The following is a 15,353-nucleotide window of genomic DNA, read 5'->3' on the forward strand; positions in this document are numbered from 1 at the left end:
GCACCATATCGTTGTAAATATGGCGCAGTTTTGCTCTCTCAGTTTCAAGCAACGCAGTGCAGTATTTTTCCTTGCTGTGCTGCATTGCAAGAAAGGTTAATATATCCAGGCAAGATCTTTTATCCCATTAACTCCGTCTTTGCATTGGTCCACTTCAACCTGTTAAAAATATATGTATTTTTCTTAAACTTGCCTTACTAATAAGCAACATATGTTCTTGGTTTATTTAAACTGATAACAGATGACACAAAGACTACAACATTTGCATCTCTTTAATATGGATCACCTTTATTAAAATTTGAGGTGCAGGTATTATTCTTCTAAATAATTCACCATGTAAAGCTGGTGCTTTAGAGCTGTATTATATAAAAGGGTTGAGAATATTATCTATGCATGATGAATACCTATATATGACAATATTTTGTTCATCAGAAAGCTGCAAATGCAAATTTATTTGAATGCTAATCATTTGCACACTAATGAATAAGCTCTACATTTGCCTGATTCTGAGCTACAACACAATGTCCTTCTTCTCTTTGTTTACACATTTTGGAACAAATTACATTCATTTAGCCAATGGCACGTCAATCAAGAAATTTAATGAGTAATTTCATTTCTTGTAGCTTCAGTTGATTCCATTTTCCATTCACAGGATTTCAAAATGTCAAAACGCAGCGGATACTGTGAACAAAAATGAAAGTTGTATCAGTGGTTTGAATAAAATAATGCTATACAGTTGAGAATTATAGAAGGATATAAGAATGTAAAAATAGTGCTGGTTTTTAAGTATGGCCTTTGAGGGCAGAATTAGCTGTTCCGCCAGAGCATAGTTTTCCAAAAACATTTATATTATGGGGCATATTTATCAAATAGTCACGCAGCGCAGCATGTTACCTTGCCAAGCTGTGTGACAGGGAAAGGGCAGGAATGTGTTGGATTAACATACCGCAGTGCCTTCCTGTTTTTTTCCCAGCACTGGCACACAATGTGCTGCCTAGGGCCAAGAAGGATTCTTTTTAAGCAGTAAAGGACACCTTCCTGCATATAATCAATCACCTGAGGCATCTTCCTGCTACTAAGAGTGCTGCTGAATGCAGCAGACATAGAAAGAGAAACAAACAAGGAGAAATAAGGATATTTCTCCTTCTTACGCCTTCCCTGAGGATATGTAAACCTTTTACGCATTCCCAGGAATACCAGTAATGGTAAATATGGGAATGCATCAAAATCCATGCATGTTGCAAGGGAGCACCCAGGCACCACCCATGGAATGCCTCCATGTAACAGAGTAATGCAACCCAGTGATTTGTGCTGCATTGCGTTATTCTAGATTTATCAAGCCACTCATGACCATGCTAGGTGGCCTTGCATGGTTTGATAAATCTAATTTAAGGGTTGTGCCGCTCGTATGCCGCATTGTGTGGTGCAAGGGCAACAAAATTCATTGATAAATTTGACCCAATATACATACATAGATGGGCTTTTGTACAGCAGGCCTTACCAATTGGTATGTTGAATTGTCAATCAAATTTGGCTTCCTCCCACCACAGCATGTAGCATTGGGCAATGGGTCAGCCCATTTTACCCATTCTCTCCCTTCATTTGAGTGACTGTTCAAGCTTGTGCATGTTGTCCACATTCCCTCAAAACAGATCCTTTCTCTTCAGTGACAAAGCTCTCTCAGAGTCTGCTTCTTAATGTTATCTGTATATGGTATTTTTATTTCTATTTGACTGCTCTTAGGGTGCCCAATTTCATGATAATTTACTTCTTCTTTCATGTTTAAGTTGTTGTTATACAGTGTCAAAGTGACATTGTGACATTGGACCAGCCTGCAATTTGGCTGCTTGTTTGGGTGATGATTTCTTCCTGCCGCATTTATAAAAATCTCAATAGAGGGAATATGTACAAGGAAATGGCAAAGCGCAGTGGCAAATTTTGCGCGCTGCACCATTTCCAAAACACAGGGATGTGGCGTATTTACTAGAATACAGCACACCCCTGTGTTTTTCCTAGCGCTGGCACCAAAAAATAGCTGCCTAGCGGCAACACAGACTCCCTTGCGCCACAGTGCAAGGGTGCCTATGTTGCAAGGATGATTGCTTATGTGCAGGAAGGTGTCCCTTCCTGCACATAAACAATCACTAATGGTGATTTGCTACTTCTATGTGTGCTGCAGAATGCAGCACACATAGAAGTAGAAGGTCTCCATGATTTAATTATAGGTATTGTGCATGAAGGGACACCTTCCTGCACAAAAACTTTCAATAATGCTGTTTTGCTCTGTCTATGTATGCTGCAGATCCTTGTAAATCTGGGGCAGCCTCAAAAAGCAATGGGTGTTGGGGTGGAATGCCCACAGTAACACCCATTGCATTCCCCTTTCATGCAGATACCTGTGTGAAAGAGTACCATATTTACAAAGCGGCGTTAAACCGCAATAAGTAGCTTATAACCACTTTGTAAGTATGGAGCAGGGCATTGTGCCACCAGAACATCTAGAAAAGTGACATCCCGGTGGTACAATCCCCTGGTAAATATGTCCCAACGTTGAAAAAAATAATAATACCACATATGAAACATCTACATCACTGAATGTTTTTTTTAATTAACATTTTTTATTGGAAGCACATGGTGACCAAGTTTTAGGCGGTGATGTGTTTCTTTTGTATATTTTGTCATATGCTTGGAACACATATAATTAAAAAAGCAACCATTGCACCACCATGATGAGGGAAGAGATGTTGTCTTTGCAAATGCTTTTTGTTTTCTGTAGAAGACTGAATTTGAACCCAACCCTTCTGCTCTTCATTGCCGATAAGCTGTCCGTATCATTCTCCAGATTTTAAGAGCACAATGTGGATTGCCCCCAATTATTAAACCTCAGGAAGCCAATTAGTACCAGATACTAACAATTACTTGTAGCACATGTTGCGTTACTTGAGGGAGAAATGCAGATATCGACAAACATGAGCAAACAAAGCCAATAGCCGTAAAGACAGAGATATAACTATTAGAAACATAACATTGGTGGTTACTGTACTGCTGACTAAATGGAGTCATATTTTTGGTGTATTAGTAGGTTTGGTAGTATCAAGGAATTATTCTAGCAGGTAAAGTTTGACTTAGGTCATGATTTTCAAGTCAAGTCAAGAAAACTTTATTTCGGCAATTATTGCCATAAAAGCACAATAAAAAAGATTTAAAAAATACAGCATCATAATATAGCTAGAATATTAAAAACTAAAAAGAAAAAGAATAATAGCATTTTAAAATCAAGGTAGCAAAATCAATTAAAATGGCACCGTCCAAATCTCAGCCCTAACTTTTCACTAGACATCTGCGTTTACACCACAAAGCAAAAAGAAATTTGGATGTAGCAGCAACAAGAACCGGATGTGTATCATATTTTAGTAGCCGAAAAATCTCTCTAAAATTTCTAATTCCCAAATTCCTACAGAGCTGGAAAACCCATTTAGATCTGGCGGCCTTATATGCGGGACAAAAAAAGATCACATGGGTCTCAGTCTCATCTGTCTCGTTACACCCAGGACATAATAATTTGTTGGCCCCCGCCCAGTTGTTAATAAATGCATAGAGAGGGAGTGTCCCGTGTTGGAATTGGAGAAAAAGTTTCTTGGCTAAAAAGGGTTGAATGAGATCAAGAGCTGGCTCCAATTTATAGTCCACTTTAACATCTAGAAACCTAGAGGTTAAACTAGATGACCCTAACACCCTACTGGTACACATCAGTCGGAATTCTTTTAAAGCGGAGGTTAGTGACTGTTTAGAGATGTCAAGACAAGATTCCTCGGGAGAAGACCACAAATCACTCCTCCCAATTTGACGAAAGCTATCCCGAATATACGACAGCCAAGGGATTTTTTCCGCCCCCGGATATGCATAACTGAATCTAGTTCCTCTCTATATACAACCAGCTCAGGGGTACTCCATAGCCTTCGCCAATACTAAAGTGGGCGAGAGGCTATCACTTCAGTGATGGAGAGAATGCCCAGATCCATCCTTAAAGGGACTAAAGGGGTGCTTTGAGGAAGAACCAAACGTTGCCTTAAAAAGTTATTTTCGGTCAGTGCCAGGGTTTTGGTCTGGCAGTGACCCCCATAATTCAGCTCCATAGAGGGTGGCACCCCTTGCTTGAACTTTATAAATTTCTATAGGGGGGCCAATAACCCTTTCGGCACATCTCCTATGGACTTTTAAAATCCCCCCACTAACTTGAATAAGTTTTAAGTTCGCCTTGGCAATCTGCGGCCCCCAGTCCATTTTATCGTTTATAGTAAGCCCTAAATAATCAAAGACTGGGACCCTCTCTAAAGGCCTTTCGTCCATTTTGGGGTGTGGGCAATTTGTGGTATTGGCATGAAACGACATGTACTTTGTTTTCTTTATATTTACCTCGAGATTCCTTTTCTTACAAAACGAGCCAAACTTCTCTAGGACACGTTGCATCCCCATAGGTGTTTTAGATAGGAGCAACGTGTCATCTGCAAACATTAATGCAGGAATTTTACGACTGGCAAGTTTAGGGGAGTCTATATCCTTAACTGATAAGAGATCTTCAATTAACCCATTTAGAAAAAGGGAGAAGAGAGTTGGTGCGAGGACGCAACCTTGTCTCACGCCTTTCTCTACAGGAATCGGAGCAGAAAGTTCCCCTCTATTAACAAATCTAATTTTGGCAAAACTGCCTTCATGGAGGCGTTTTATCTGTTGACAGAGATAAACTGGGGCCCCCATCTCTAACAGCAGGTCCCACTGCTGATCTCGGTCTACCAAATCAAAAGCTGATTTGAGATCCACGAAAGTAAGGTAGAGGGAACCACCCTCCAACATGATGGTTTTCCAATAGATTAATTGTAATCTAAACAACTGATCTATAGTTGAAGTTTTAGATCTAAAACCAGCTTGGAAAGGGGTAAGTATGTTATGGTCTTCCATCCAAATCTGGAGTCTTCCCAAGAGAACACGTGCAAAGATCTTTTGAGATACATCAATTAGGCTGATAGGCCTATAATTTGCCGGATCTATTGGAGAACCTTTCTTGTAGATGGGAATAATCTCAGCACCCACCCACGTTTTTGGAGGTGACAGGCCAAGAAGAATTGCATTAAAAAGAGTCCACAGGTATGGAATCCAGACTACCTGGTCAGTTTTGAATAAATCTCCTGGGACCCTGTCCAATCCAGGTGCCTTATTGGGCAAGACTTTGGCCAGGGCCATTCTCACCTCGGACAAGGAGCAAAGAGGAATGTCTGTAGGTAGAACATAAGTAGAATGAATTACTGGCAGCTCAATTACAGCTGTTCCTTTTTGGGACTTAGAGTATAACACTTGGAAATGATCTCGCCAGATTTCCTCCCCAAGGTTCGGCTCAATTGCATTCTTACCAACAGTGTTGCCTGTCTTCACCAAATTCCGAAACCCTCTGGGGTCCCTAGCGTCCAATACTTTCTTGATGGCCTGCCACCTATCAATTTCCCATTCAGATTTTGCTGCTAGTATGAGTTTCTTAAAGAAAGCCCTTGCCTCCCTGATACGTGTGATGTCACCCTCACGTAATTGACTCAACAGAGCTTTCCTTGCATCTCTGCAAGCCCTATTATACCAGGGACTAACTCCTCTTTGTTCTTCTCTTTTTTGGGTTGAGATAGTATAGAAAAACTCACCCAGGGTTTCAACCAAATCCTGGTGGTTGTCCCCCAACTCCACTAAAGAGTCAGTACCACCACATCTATCTGTAATAGAGCTGGCCTTCACCAAAAAGGGTATTATAGATTTATACAGTGCAGCCTTTTCCTCCTTTGTTTGTGAGAAAGTTCCCCATCGAATTCTTCTACCTCTCTCTGCTACCAATAAATTAGAGGGGGGTGCGGTAGACTCAGATTGCCCTGCTCCCAATTGGTGCCAATCCAGAGTAACAACCAGCGGATTGTGATCGCTTTCAAGACGGGACTGTACCAGGAAATTCACTATCCTATGCGAGATATCCACCTTCACCAAAATATAATCAATTGTGGATGCCTGGCCGTTTCTTTCAAAGATGTGTTTCCCAGGGTTATCTGCATATATTCGACCATTACATGCCCTCAATGAATAATTAATAAGTGAGTGAGGTCAACTGCAGGGCTAGAGGAGTCCAGCCCCTCAATGGATAATGGTTACACGTTGGAATTCCCCATGTCGAATCCTCATCACCCGTTATGGGGTGGGATAACCCATTTAGGGGTTCAAAGTGGCAATTAAAATCTCCACCGATAATAGGTAGAACTTGTTCAGGCATCGACGCAAGAAAGGCTGACAGACAATCTAACGTCTGTGAAGTCTGCCCATACCTTATGGGACGAGACTAAATATTAATAATAGCTACTTTGGGGAAATCTTTCAGGGATAAAATAATACATAAGATATCAGGGGAGCGGGTTTCTATCGGCTTAACTAAGCAGCAGAGGTGTGTGCCAATCCAGATACCTAAGTCCCCCGATGGTCTACCCCTAGGCCCCTGGACTGCCTCTTTATAATAGGTGGCAAACCCTACTCTATGCAGGGGCTTCAGTGCCCAGGTCTCCTGAAATAAACATATCTCATGTGTATTGATAAATTCAACCCGCTCAGGGATAATCATTTTATGGGCTAAGCCAGCTATATTTCAAGATAACAGGCTTAGCCCAAATGGTGAGGCTACTTTAGGGCTCTGCAGGCCCATGATAGAGATCCCTCTATCAGGGACCGCGGACAAGATCTTCTCCTCAGAGCTACCAAAGTTTTCCACGGGAGCGTCCTGATGGCTAACTACTTCCCCTTTGGCAAGCCCCTTAAGTGCCCACCCATTATTAGTCAATAGAGAGTCATCGAGCACCATAGCTCCCTGAGTTAATTGGGCAATTCTAGCCTGGGGAGGAGAGGTCGATTGGCCCATGGTGGAATTAATAACCTGCTGACTCCCCATCCTTCCCGGTCGGCTACGATATACATCCCCCTCGAAATCGCCAATATTTTCCCCTATAGTTTCTTTATATATAAGTTCCCTGTTCAAAGTAAGTGTCTGGGCAATATCCACGTCTCCCTCAACAATTCGCAACGTTTGGCTGTTCGGAGTCAGTCAATCTACATGGTCTAGGCAACTAAATCTGTTTGATAGAGGGAGAGCAAAAAGTGAAGGTTTATCATAATTACATGGTCTATTGATTCCCCTCTCTGCCTGTGGCATGAGATCATTCCCATCCCTTCGTTGCCCCCAACTATTTAATAGTAGAAGGCTAGGATGGGGGGATAAAAATACATTAAAGAAAGGGACTGTATCCCTTTGGTTGCCCACGTCTCATGCCAATCGCATATATGATCAATTATCCTGCTATCTCTAAAGTTGATCAGAATGCAATCGCCCTCAATGTGTTTCTTTTTTTGCACTACCCAACTTACTCTACGAGCGAATAGTATTTCGCTGTGCACCTGTGGTGGTAGTGGTCTATTGATGTTTGACCAATGGATGCACTTGTTTTTCAAATCAGAATACGATTCGTCTTTACCTTGAGCCAGTCCCGGAACACCAGCCAAAACAACAACATACGGGATTGATTCTGGAGGCAGATCTACACATGGCAAGCTAGGGCTCTTAGAATCACAACTTGGGGGGCACCTACCAGATTCATCAGCTTTGTTCTTTCTCGATGAGCCTTTCATAGGACCACCCCCCTTAGTAGGAATCGCTGGATTTATAACCTTGTTGGAGGCTCCCTCACCATGTGTTGCTTCACCAAATTTCCCAATAGTGCCCAACTCGACAGGACCCTTAAAGGGGCTGATATTATATTAGAAGGCAAAGGGGGGCATACACTGGACGGAGTAGGGAGATTAGCATGTAAATTGGAGGTTACATCAGATGGCCTAGGGTGGTCCCCCCGTAACAGATTACTATTCAAATGGCTGTTTGTAAAAGATAGTTCTAAATATGAAAGTTTGTCTTCAATTAAAGATAGTCTTTCAAGAAATGGTTGAAGAGAAGAGGTAAATAAAGTTCCCATTTTCACCAGGAAATCCTCTCCGACTAGGTGTACAAGGGGATCCATTATGGCAGAGTTTACTGGACCCGTCAGAGGTGAAGATGGTCGAGCCTCCATCCCAGGGGGTGATACTAAAAGCTCCGTCACACCCGTTCCACGGGGTATTTGAGTCTTCGGGTTTTTAGAATTTGTTTTCCTCTGCAAACCCCCACCCCGCTTTCTCTTTATGGCAGGTTCCTTAAGTTGAACCACAGCTTGGGTGGCGGTGTTACAGATTGACCTCGTTTTTGGACGGGGGGATAAACGAGAAACAGGCTCTTTAAGTACCGGATCAACAAACTCGATGATAGGAGCAAGCTCCACTAGGGACGAAATGATAGTAGGACTCGCTAAGGCCTGTGAAGGTTGGTTACCTTCTTCAATCAGGCGGTGAGTATTACAACTCATGACGGTATGTTGCTCTGGTGACCTAGCGTGCATGATCTTACCCAGAGATGATCGCTTTGAGGACGTGGGGTCCCATGATAGACGCCGCTCAGTCAGGGCAATTTCATGGTCCAGTACTGAGGTAGCTCGGGTAATGAACCGGTCCAATGACCCCACCACTGTCCACCCTGTGAGAGAGATCCTCCCCCTTCCTCCTTTAGAGGCCATAGGCAAGGCCAACACTAGAGCTACACCTTATGTCAAAAGTTCCAAATGATGGCGCGGATATAAAAGAAAACTAGTCACTCACACTGACCTTATGAATGTGGTTGTAACAGAGGGGGGGGGGCCGACCCGACCTCTCCCGAGCTCGAAAGGGCCCGGTGCGCGTCCCGTCCCGGGTGCTGCGAGGCTGGGTGCCGCGAGGCGTGAAGTAGTAACTGGTGGGAGGGGTTGGAGCGAGTGGCTGCTGGGTCTCGTAGTCCGCTAGGCTCCAAACAAACAACAAAGACCTCCCCTGCCTCCTGCGATGCGGGATATTCAGGTTATATGGAACTTTAAACCTGTAAAGTAAGCAGGAAGGAGGCGGGGGCGGGGGACAGTGGTTGGCTTGTATTCTTCGGGGTTCACAGGACCCGACTACAATGGGCTCTTAATGTGCTTGATCTTTACGCAGTTGGGCTGCGGGGGTCACCGGCTCCGGGGAAAGGTCATTGAGCTCAGAGTCTGCCTGCTCATTGAGGTTTTTGAGGTGTCAGGGCTTTAATCTTTTAGTTAATCCATTAGTTCATTATTGCAGGAAGTGGACATGCGAGGGTCCGGGGGCGGAGGGTTGCAGCGGTCTCAGTAGTTCTTACCTCCCAGGCTGCTCTTGGTGGCCCCGGTAACTCCTCTGCTCCCCGGGCCCGGCCCCGGGTGGCAGCGCCGCGAACCCTTATCACCCTATCTTCCGGCAACGGCGTTCGGCATTCGGCAGATGAAAGGCTCAGAGCCTCGGTGGTTTCCCCAACAAAACGCTCCGTGCTCCTAGACCCGGTGGGCGGATACGTCTGGCCTCCGCGCAGAAAAGATCCCACAATAGAACGCTGGACTTCACTGTGTTACAGCACTGTCCTTGGGATCCTTTTACCTTGGTGCGCCGGTCGGGCCGGTGGGCGACGAAGAACCGGATAAAAATTACCGCTGGATACCGCCGCACTAACGAGGTAGGGCTGCGGGCTCAGGCTCCTCGGCTCGCCTCTTGCTTCTCACCTCGCCACTGCTCACTGCTGCACTCACTGCTGCTCGTACAACTCCAAGATAGTGACGGGACAAAGCCACGCAGCATAAAGCCCAATTCTGGGCCCCGCTAATCGTTTCCGGAAGCAGATCGGGCAAACAATGAGGCGCACTTCTGCACCACGACGACTGACAGGAAACTCTGTGCAGCCAGTCCCCCTGGGACAAGAGCACAACAAACCCCGTCACAGCAGCAGCCAGGACAAACGCAGGTCATGATTTTATTAAATCCATTTTTGAGAATTCCAGGATGCCCAAAGTAGTAGGGTTGGACATAACTTGCATAATTCCAGATAGCGGAATTAAGTGGAATTACCTAAACATTCCGCAGAATTATACAAGAGTAATTCTGTCATGTAGCACTATTTTCTCAGTGCAAACATGTCCCCTAGCAGCCAAAATGGAAGTGAGGATGTATTTTACACTAAGAAATGGCGCTACATGCAAGAGAACATGAATAGTGAGCATCTGGTCTTGTTCACTAACTTACTAACCGGCATTTAGTGCTAGTTTCTTAGAGCAAAATACATTCTTTCACCCAAAATGGACCAGAGGATGCATTTTGTGCTGTGAAAATAGCAGTAAAAGCAACAGATCATAAACAGCAGTGAAAGCAGCTGCTCTCACTGTAGGGTTTTTTTCCCCAAATTGATTTTCACTTGGCTGACTCCCTGCCAGGATTTCCACAACCAGTTTGCTGTGAGGCCCATGAGTAGCGAGAAGACTACAAAAAAAATCAAAGCCCTCTCCTTCTGATCAAAACATGCTCTTCTCTTGGCTTACTCCCTGCTAGGACAACCAGGACCAGTGTGCTGTGGGGTTGTGAGGAGCAGGAGGTTCTATAAGAATCAATGTACCCTCTTGCTGCACAAGATGCTCTCTCTCACTTGGATGACTCCCTGCTAGGACTACCAGGACCAGTGTGCTGTAGGGTCTGTGAGGTGCAGGAGGCGTGACACCAATCAATGCACTCTCCTGCTGCACGGGACATGCTCTTACTTGGCTGACCCCTCTGCCAGGACTACCAGGACCAGTGTGCTTTGGAGTTTGTGAAGAGCCAGAGGCACTGTAAAAATAAAGCTCTCTCCTGCGCATGGGGCATTCCCGGGACGAAGAAGTGGCTAAGAGCATCCCCGTCAGAACCCGTCAGTGTACTAACATGGCCATGCCAGGCCACCCCTCTTTCATCTTCCACTGTCACTGTGGGTAACAACTGAAGATGATCGAGGACAGACCAAGATGGGTGAGTGTTAAGCTGCAGGTACCATAAGCTCACAGACCAGCAGCAGCAATAGAGATAGATTTTTTTTTGTAGGCTATTGGGGTGTGTGATATGGCATTCCCCGTAGCTGAGAATTCTAACATGGTGGCCAATGTCAGTCCGAGCAAAACAAAGTCAGCGTATCTGTGTCTCTGGTGTGCGTCATAGGAGAGATGAGCAATGCAAGCCATTTGAAGGCGTCAGAGAAGATAGGGAGAGAGTCGACTGAAGAGGGAACGGAGCCAACTATGGGAGGAGGAGAGACTCGAGAAGTGTCAGAGAGCAAGTATCGGCTTGAGGTGGTGAGCTGCGTGAGCAGCGATCGGATACCAGAAGAGCTGAAGACAAGCCCAGGAGAGAATCAACAATACAGCACCACAAGGTCCAGTGGTCCCCATAGGGAGGAAGATGCTGAGACTCCATCTCCCATGATCCAGGAGGGCTGTGGTTAAAGGTAAGTGCCTTTTGTGAAACTCTTTTCTTTAGTGTGAAGTGGTGGGTAGGACAGTCAGCTTTTCCACAGTCGTCTCCAGGCAAAAGGGGGAAAACAAGGGCAATTCACTGAAGTAAAAGACACGGAAGAAACTTAATGCAACACACAGGTGTGGTGACGACACAACTGGTGGGGTAATAATTCAGTCTATTGCCTATCCCTTCTCGATATTTCCTGTTTGTTTTTTCCTGAGGGTCATGACAACCGCCCCCACCCCCCGAACACGGCAGTGACAAGGGCCACAGGAAAAACCGAAGTTGAGAAGAAATGCCACAAGAGAGTAGGACTTAATAAACAGTGGGCTATTGGATGAAGGCTGTTCACTATCCTTTACTCCTCCATTGGTTTACGCTGCCACGAGCAGCCCCAGTTTCCTCCTTTCTTCTATTAACCACAGCCCTCATGTTAATAAGCCTGTGGTTGGTTTAGTGAAGGAGGAAGGTGCTGAGACTACCCACCACCTGTGAGGGAAGCGTCAATACAGAAGGAGTTGAGCTTTTTCAGGCGCAATGGAGACAGTGCTCACCGAAAGACTGTGCTATAAATTAGACACCATACTTAGATAACTTGTCAAACCATTAGCAAAAAGAGTGGCGTATAGCAGTAGGGCTTTAGGTCTGGGTTGGGCACAGCAGAACAGGCCATTAATAAGTACCTAATTATTGGTAAATATGAGCACATTAAGTAAGGTAACTTGTTTTCAGTTTTTGTAGATTTATCATCCGCTTTTGATTTTGTGGTTCACCACAAATTATGGTCAATTATGGCTAACATGGGCGTAGACTGCACTATTGTGAACTTTCTTAGAGATCTGTACGCTCTAGATCGGGGTAGTTACGGCCTCAACAGCAATTGTACACAGCCATTTAAAATAGGAAGAGGGGTACGACAAGGCTGCGTATATGCCCCCTTTCTATTTAACCTCTACCTTAATAGTGTAGGCAACACATTGGCAAGTAAGTGTGCAAATTTACCTCAAGTGGGTCATCGTCCAATCCTGGAACTTTTCTATGCCAATGATGACGTATTAATGGCCCGCACCCCACTCAGCCTTCAGCGTTCAGTTAACGAATTTGCCCAGTTCACACAGAACCATGGTCTAAAAATTAACATCAGCAAAACTTTTGAAATAACAATCGGGAATAAGGCCACCCGCTGCCGTGACACCTTTATTGAGGGCTCTAAAATTCATTTCACAGCAACATTTTCATTTTTAGGGATTGTGTTTAATCAAGCGGGGAATTAGCCATGGACAATTAAATCAAGGCGACTCCACTTTATTAAAACAACAACGGCATTTTGCCAGAATAATAGGCATTAAACATCCAAGGGAACTGATGACCATCTATAAGGCCAAATGTAGACCCACTGTGTACGGGTCTGAGCTTTGGGATATGGGAAGACTGACACTCTCCAAATGGCAGGAAATGCATTTTTAAGGACTCTCCTAGCCCTTCCTTAAAGCAGGTCAACTTATTTCTGCCATTCCGAATTAGGAGTCTCTTACATAGCAGATTTGATTAGGATCCAGCCAGTTTTACTCTGGCATAAAATCTGGTCATGCGACCGCACTATGCTGAGCCAATCCATTATTGTTGACTGCCTCCGATCTACGTCTGCTCTCAAAATTCCCTGGCACAAATTTGTGCACAATTTCTTGGCAGACATTTGCCATCCCGAGTATTTTGATCATCCCGAGAGCGTGAAAACTGTCCAAAGAAAAGCACTTAAATCGAAGTGTCTATCATTACTGGAGGAAACTAGACTATCTTCTGAGACTACAAACTCTCTGTTCTGAAGAACAAGATGATTTTTACTAGTTACCACCTGCAATTCCATCTAGCAAATGTGTACAACCCACAGCACAGGATCGTGTTGATCCGGTTTCGGATGGATAGTTCCCATCACCTAATTAGTTTTCCCATCATTATAACTGGTCACCTGACCTGGTGAAATGCCCATGCGATGATTTATCCATTTATTCTGGGATGAGGAAAAAATGTATTTAACCTTTTTTATTGCAGCTGGGTCCTGTACAATGTCGACCAGCATTTATGTACCTTCAAATGCTTCCGAATATATATATATATATATATATATATATATATATATATATATATATATATATATATATATATATATATATATATATATTACCTACTGGCGGTCGCCAGTAGGTAGTTATAGTTAGGACCCTCTTACCATAGGAAATCCGCAACATTCTATTTGGAATAACTTTGGCGCCGGTCGACGAATCCTCGCGAAAGTTTCAAAATAGGTGGGGCGCTACGCTCCGCTCCTACCCTGAAAGTCTCGGGGGGATTCGTCAAGCGGGGGCTGAGAAAAAAGGGGGGTCCCAAAACGCGTTTTTCCCATGCATTTTTCCATAGGACCTTTAGACACAGCTACAGCCCGAACGGCTGAACAGAGTTACTTGAAATTTGGCAGAGAGGTAGTCCTCAGGTCAAGGAAGTGCCTTTTGTAGGTCTGGTGTAAATCTGTTCAGTAGTTCCTGAGAAAATTGCATTTAAATCAATTTATATATCTGAGCCAGCTTACGGTGCGCTTACCGTGCGCTTACGGTAAGCTTACCGTACGCGTACGGTGCCGTGCGCGAGCGCGATTCTGATTGGCTGTTAGATCATAGTAAACATTCGAATCGTTCGAAACCAGGAAGCGGCGGCCGCCATTTTCTCTCTCGCACTCTGAGGGAGGGAGGAAAAACAAAGGCAAACAACATGTAAAGGGACTGTTTAGACAGCTCCTATCCACCTAGCCTTGATGAATGTGTCCCCAAAGATCCCCCAAGGCCAAAAATACATTTTTTATTTTTTTCGAAAAATCGCCGATTACGCTTACCGTACGTGTACGGTAAAAATTATTTAAAAAAAAAAAAATTATACACAATCTCCCCACCCCGTGTGCAAATGCTGCCCTTAGTGCACCATTTGTGCATGGCATATGTGTACCTAGAAAATTTAAAAGCTTACCTTTCACAACGAAGGGCATAATATGTCCTCCATGTGTGCACGGTGCGTGAAGCGCATTGTGCGTACATGGCCCATCCAGCGTAACGTGGGCACGCGGTGCACGTAGCGCACCGCGTGCCCACTGTGCGTGCACGGCACTAACTGCGTAAAGTGGGCGCGCGGTGCGCTAAGCGCACCGCGTGCTCACTGTGCGCGCACGGAACGAACTGCGTTAAGTGGGCGCGCACGCCACGAATGGCGTAAAGTAACTTAGCATTTAAAAAAACGTACAAATTCACTGAAAAAACCATAGGTTTCACACACGTTATAGTTAGGAATTAGCATTTAAAAAACCTTGCAAATTCAGTGAAAAAACCATAGGTTTCACACATGTTATAGTTAGCTGGACATTTTACTGATAAAAAACCAATGAAATTCCTCCGTTATAGTTAGTGCAGGCAACTATAACTCACGCGACCGCAATCCTCTGCTGATGACATATGTGTCTTTATGAAAAAAAAATATTTGTAATATATGTATAGCTAAAATTTAATGGAAGAAGACATGGGCAAATAATTGTCTAAATACAGTATTAGCATCAGCAGAGGATTGCGGTTGCGTGAGTTATAGTTGCCTGCACTAACTATAACGGGGGAATTTCATTGGTTTTTTATCAGTAAAATGTCCAGCTAACTATAACATGTGTGAAACCTATGGTTTTTTCACTGAATATAGGTTATTAGTTGGTTTTTTGAGTATCAGTCTGAGTGTCTGCATGGTTCGGTGGGGGGTATTACGTAGTGCATAGGTGCATGAATGAGTGACTCACTGTTTGTATGTGTTGAAGACAGCATGTGTGCAGGACTGTATGGGTGGATGAGTGTGTGTATGGGTGTGTTAGTGAG

At 44.3% G+C, this 15,353-nt stretch overlaps 1 protein-coding gene across 2 annotated transcripts in view; it reads right to left on the reverse strand.

Moving 5' to 3' along the window:
* Positions 1-261: 261 nt before the first annotated feature.
* Positions 262-15,353, reverse strand: part of LOC146866271 (alcohol dehydrogenase 1-like) — a 306,192-nt gene continuing 291,100 nt past the window's right edge. For both annotated transcript variants that reach the window (XR_014970817.1, XM_085635185.1), the window contains one exon: positions 262-681. Coding sequence is in view for 1 of the 2 variants with exons in the window: in XM_085635185.1 (XP_085491311.1) it covers positions 657-681 (25 nt within the window). In the remaining variant the exon portion in view is untranslated. The remainder of the gene's footprint in view (positions 682-15,353) is intronic.

This window comes from Triturus cristatus, chromosome 2_1 (assembly GCF_964204655.1).
Source record: "Triturus cristatus chromosome 2_1, aTriCri1.1, whole genome shotgun sequence".
Taxonomy (NCBI): domain Eukaryota; kingdom Metazoa; phylum Chordata; class Amphibia; order Caudata; family Salamandridae; genus Triturus; species Triturus cristatus.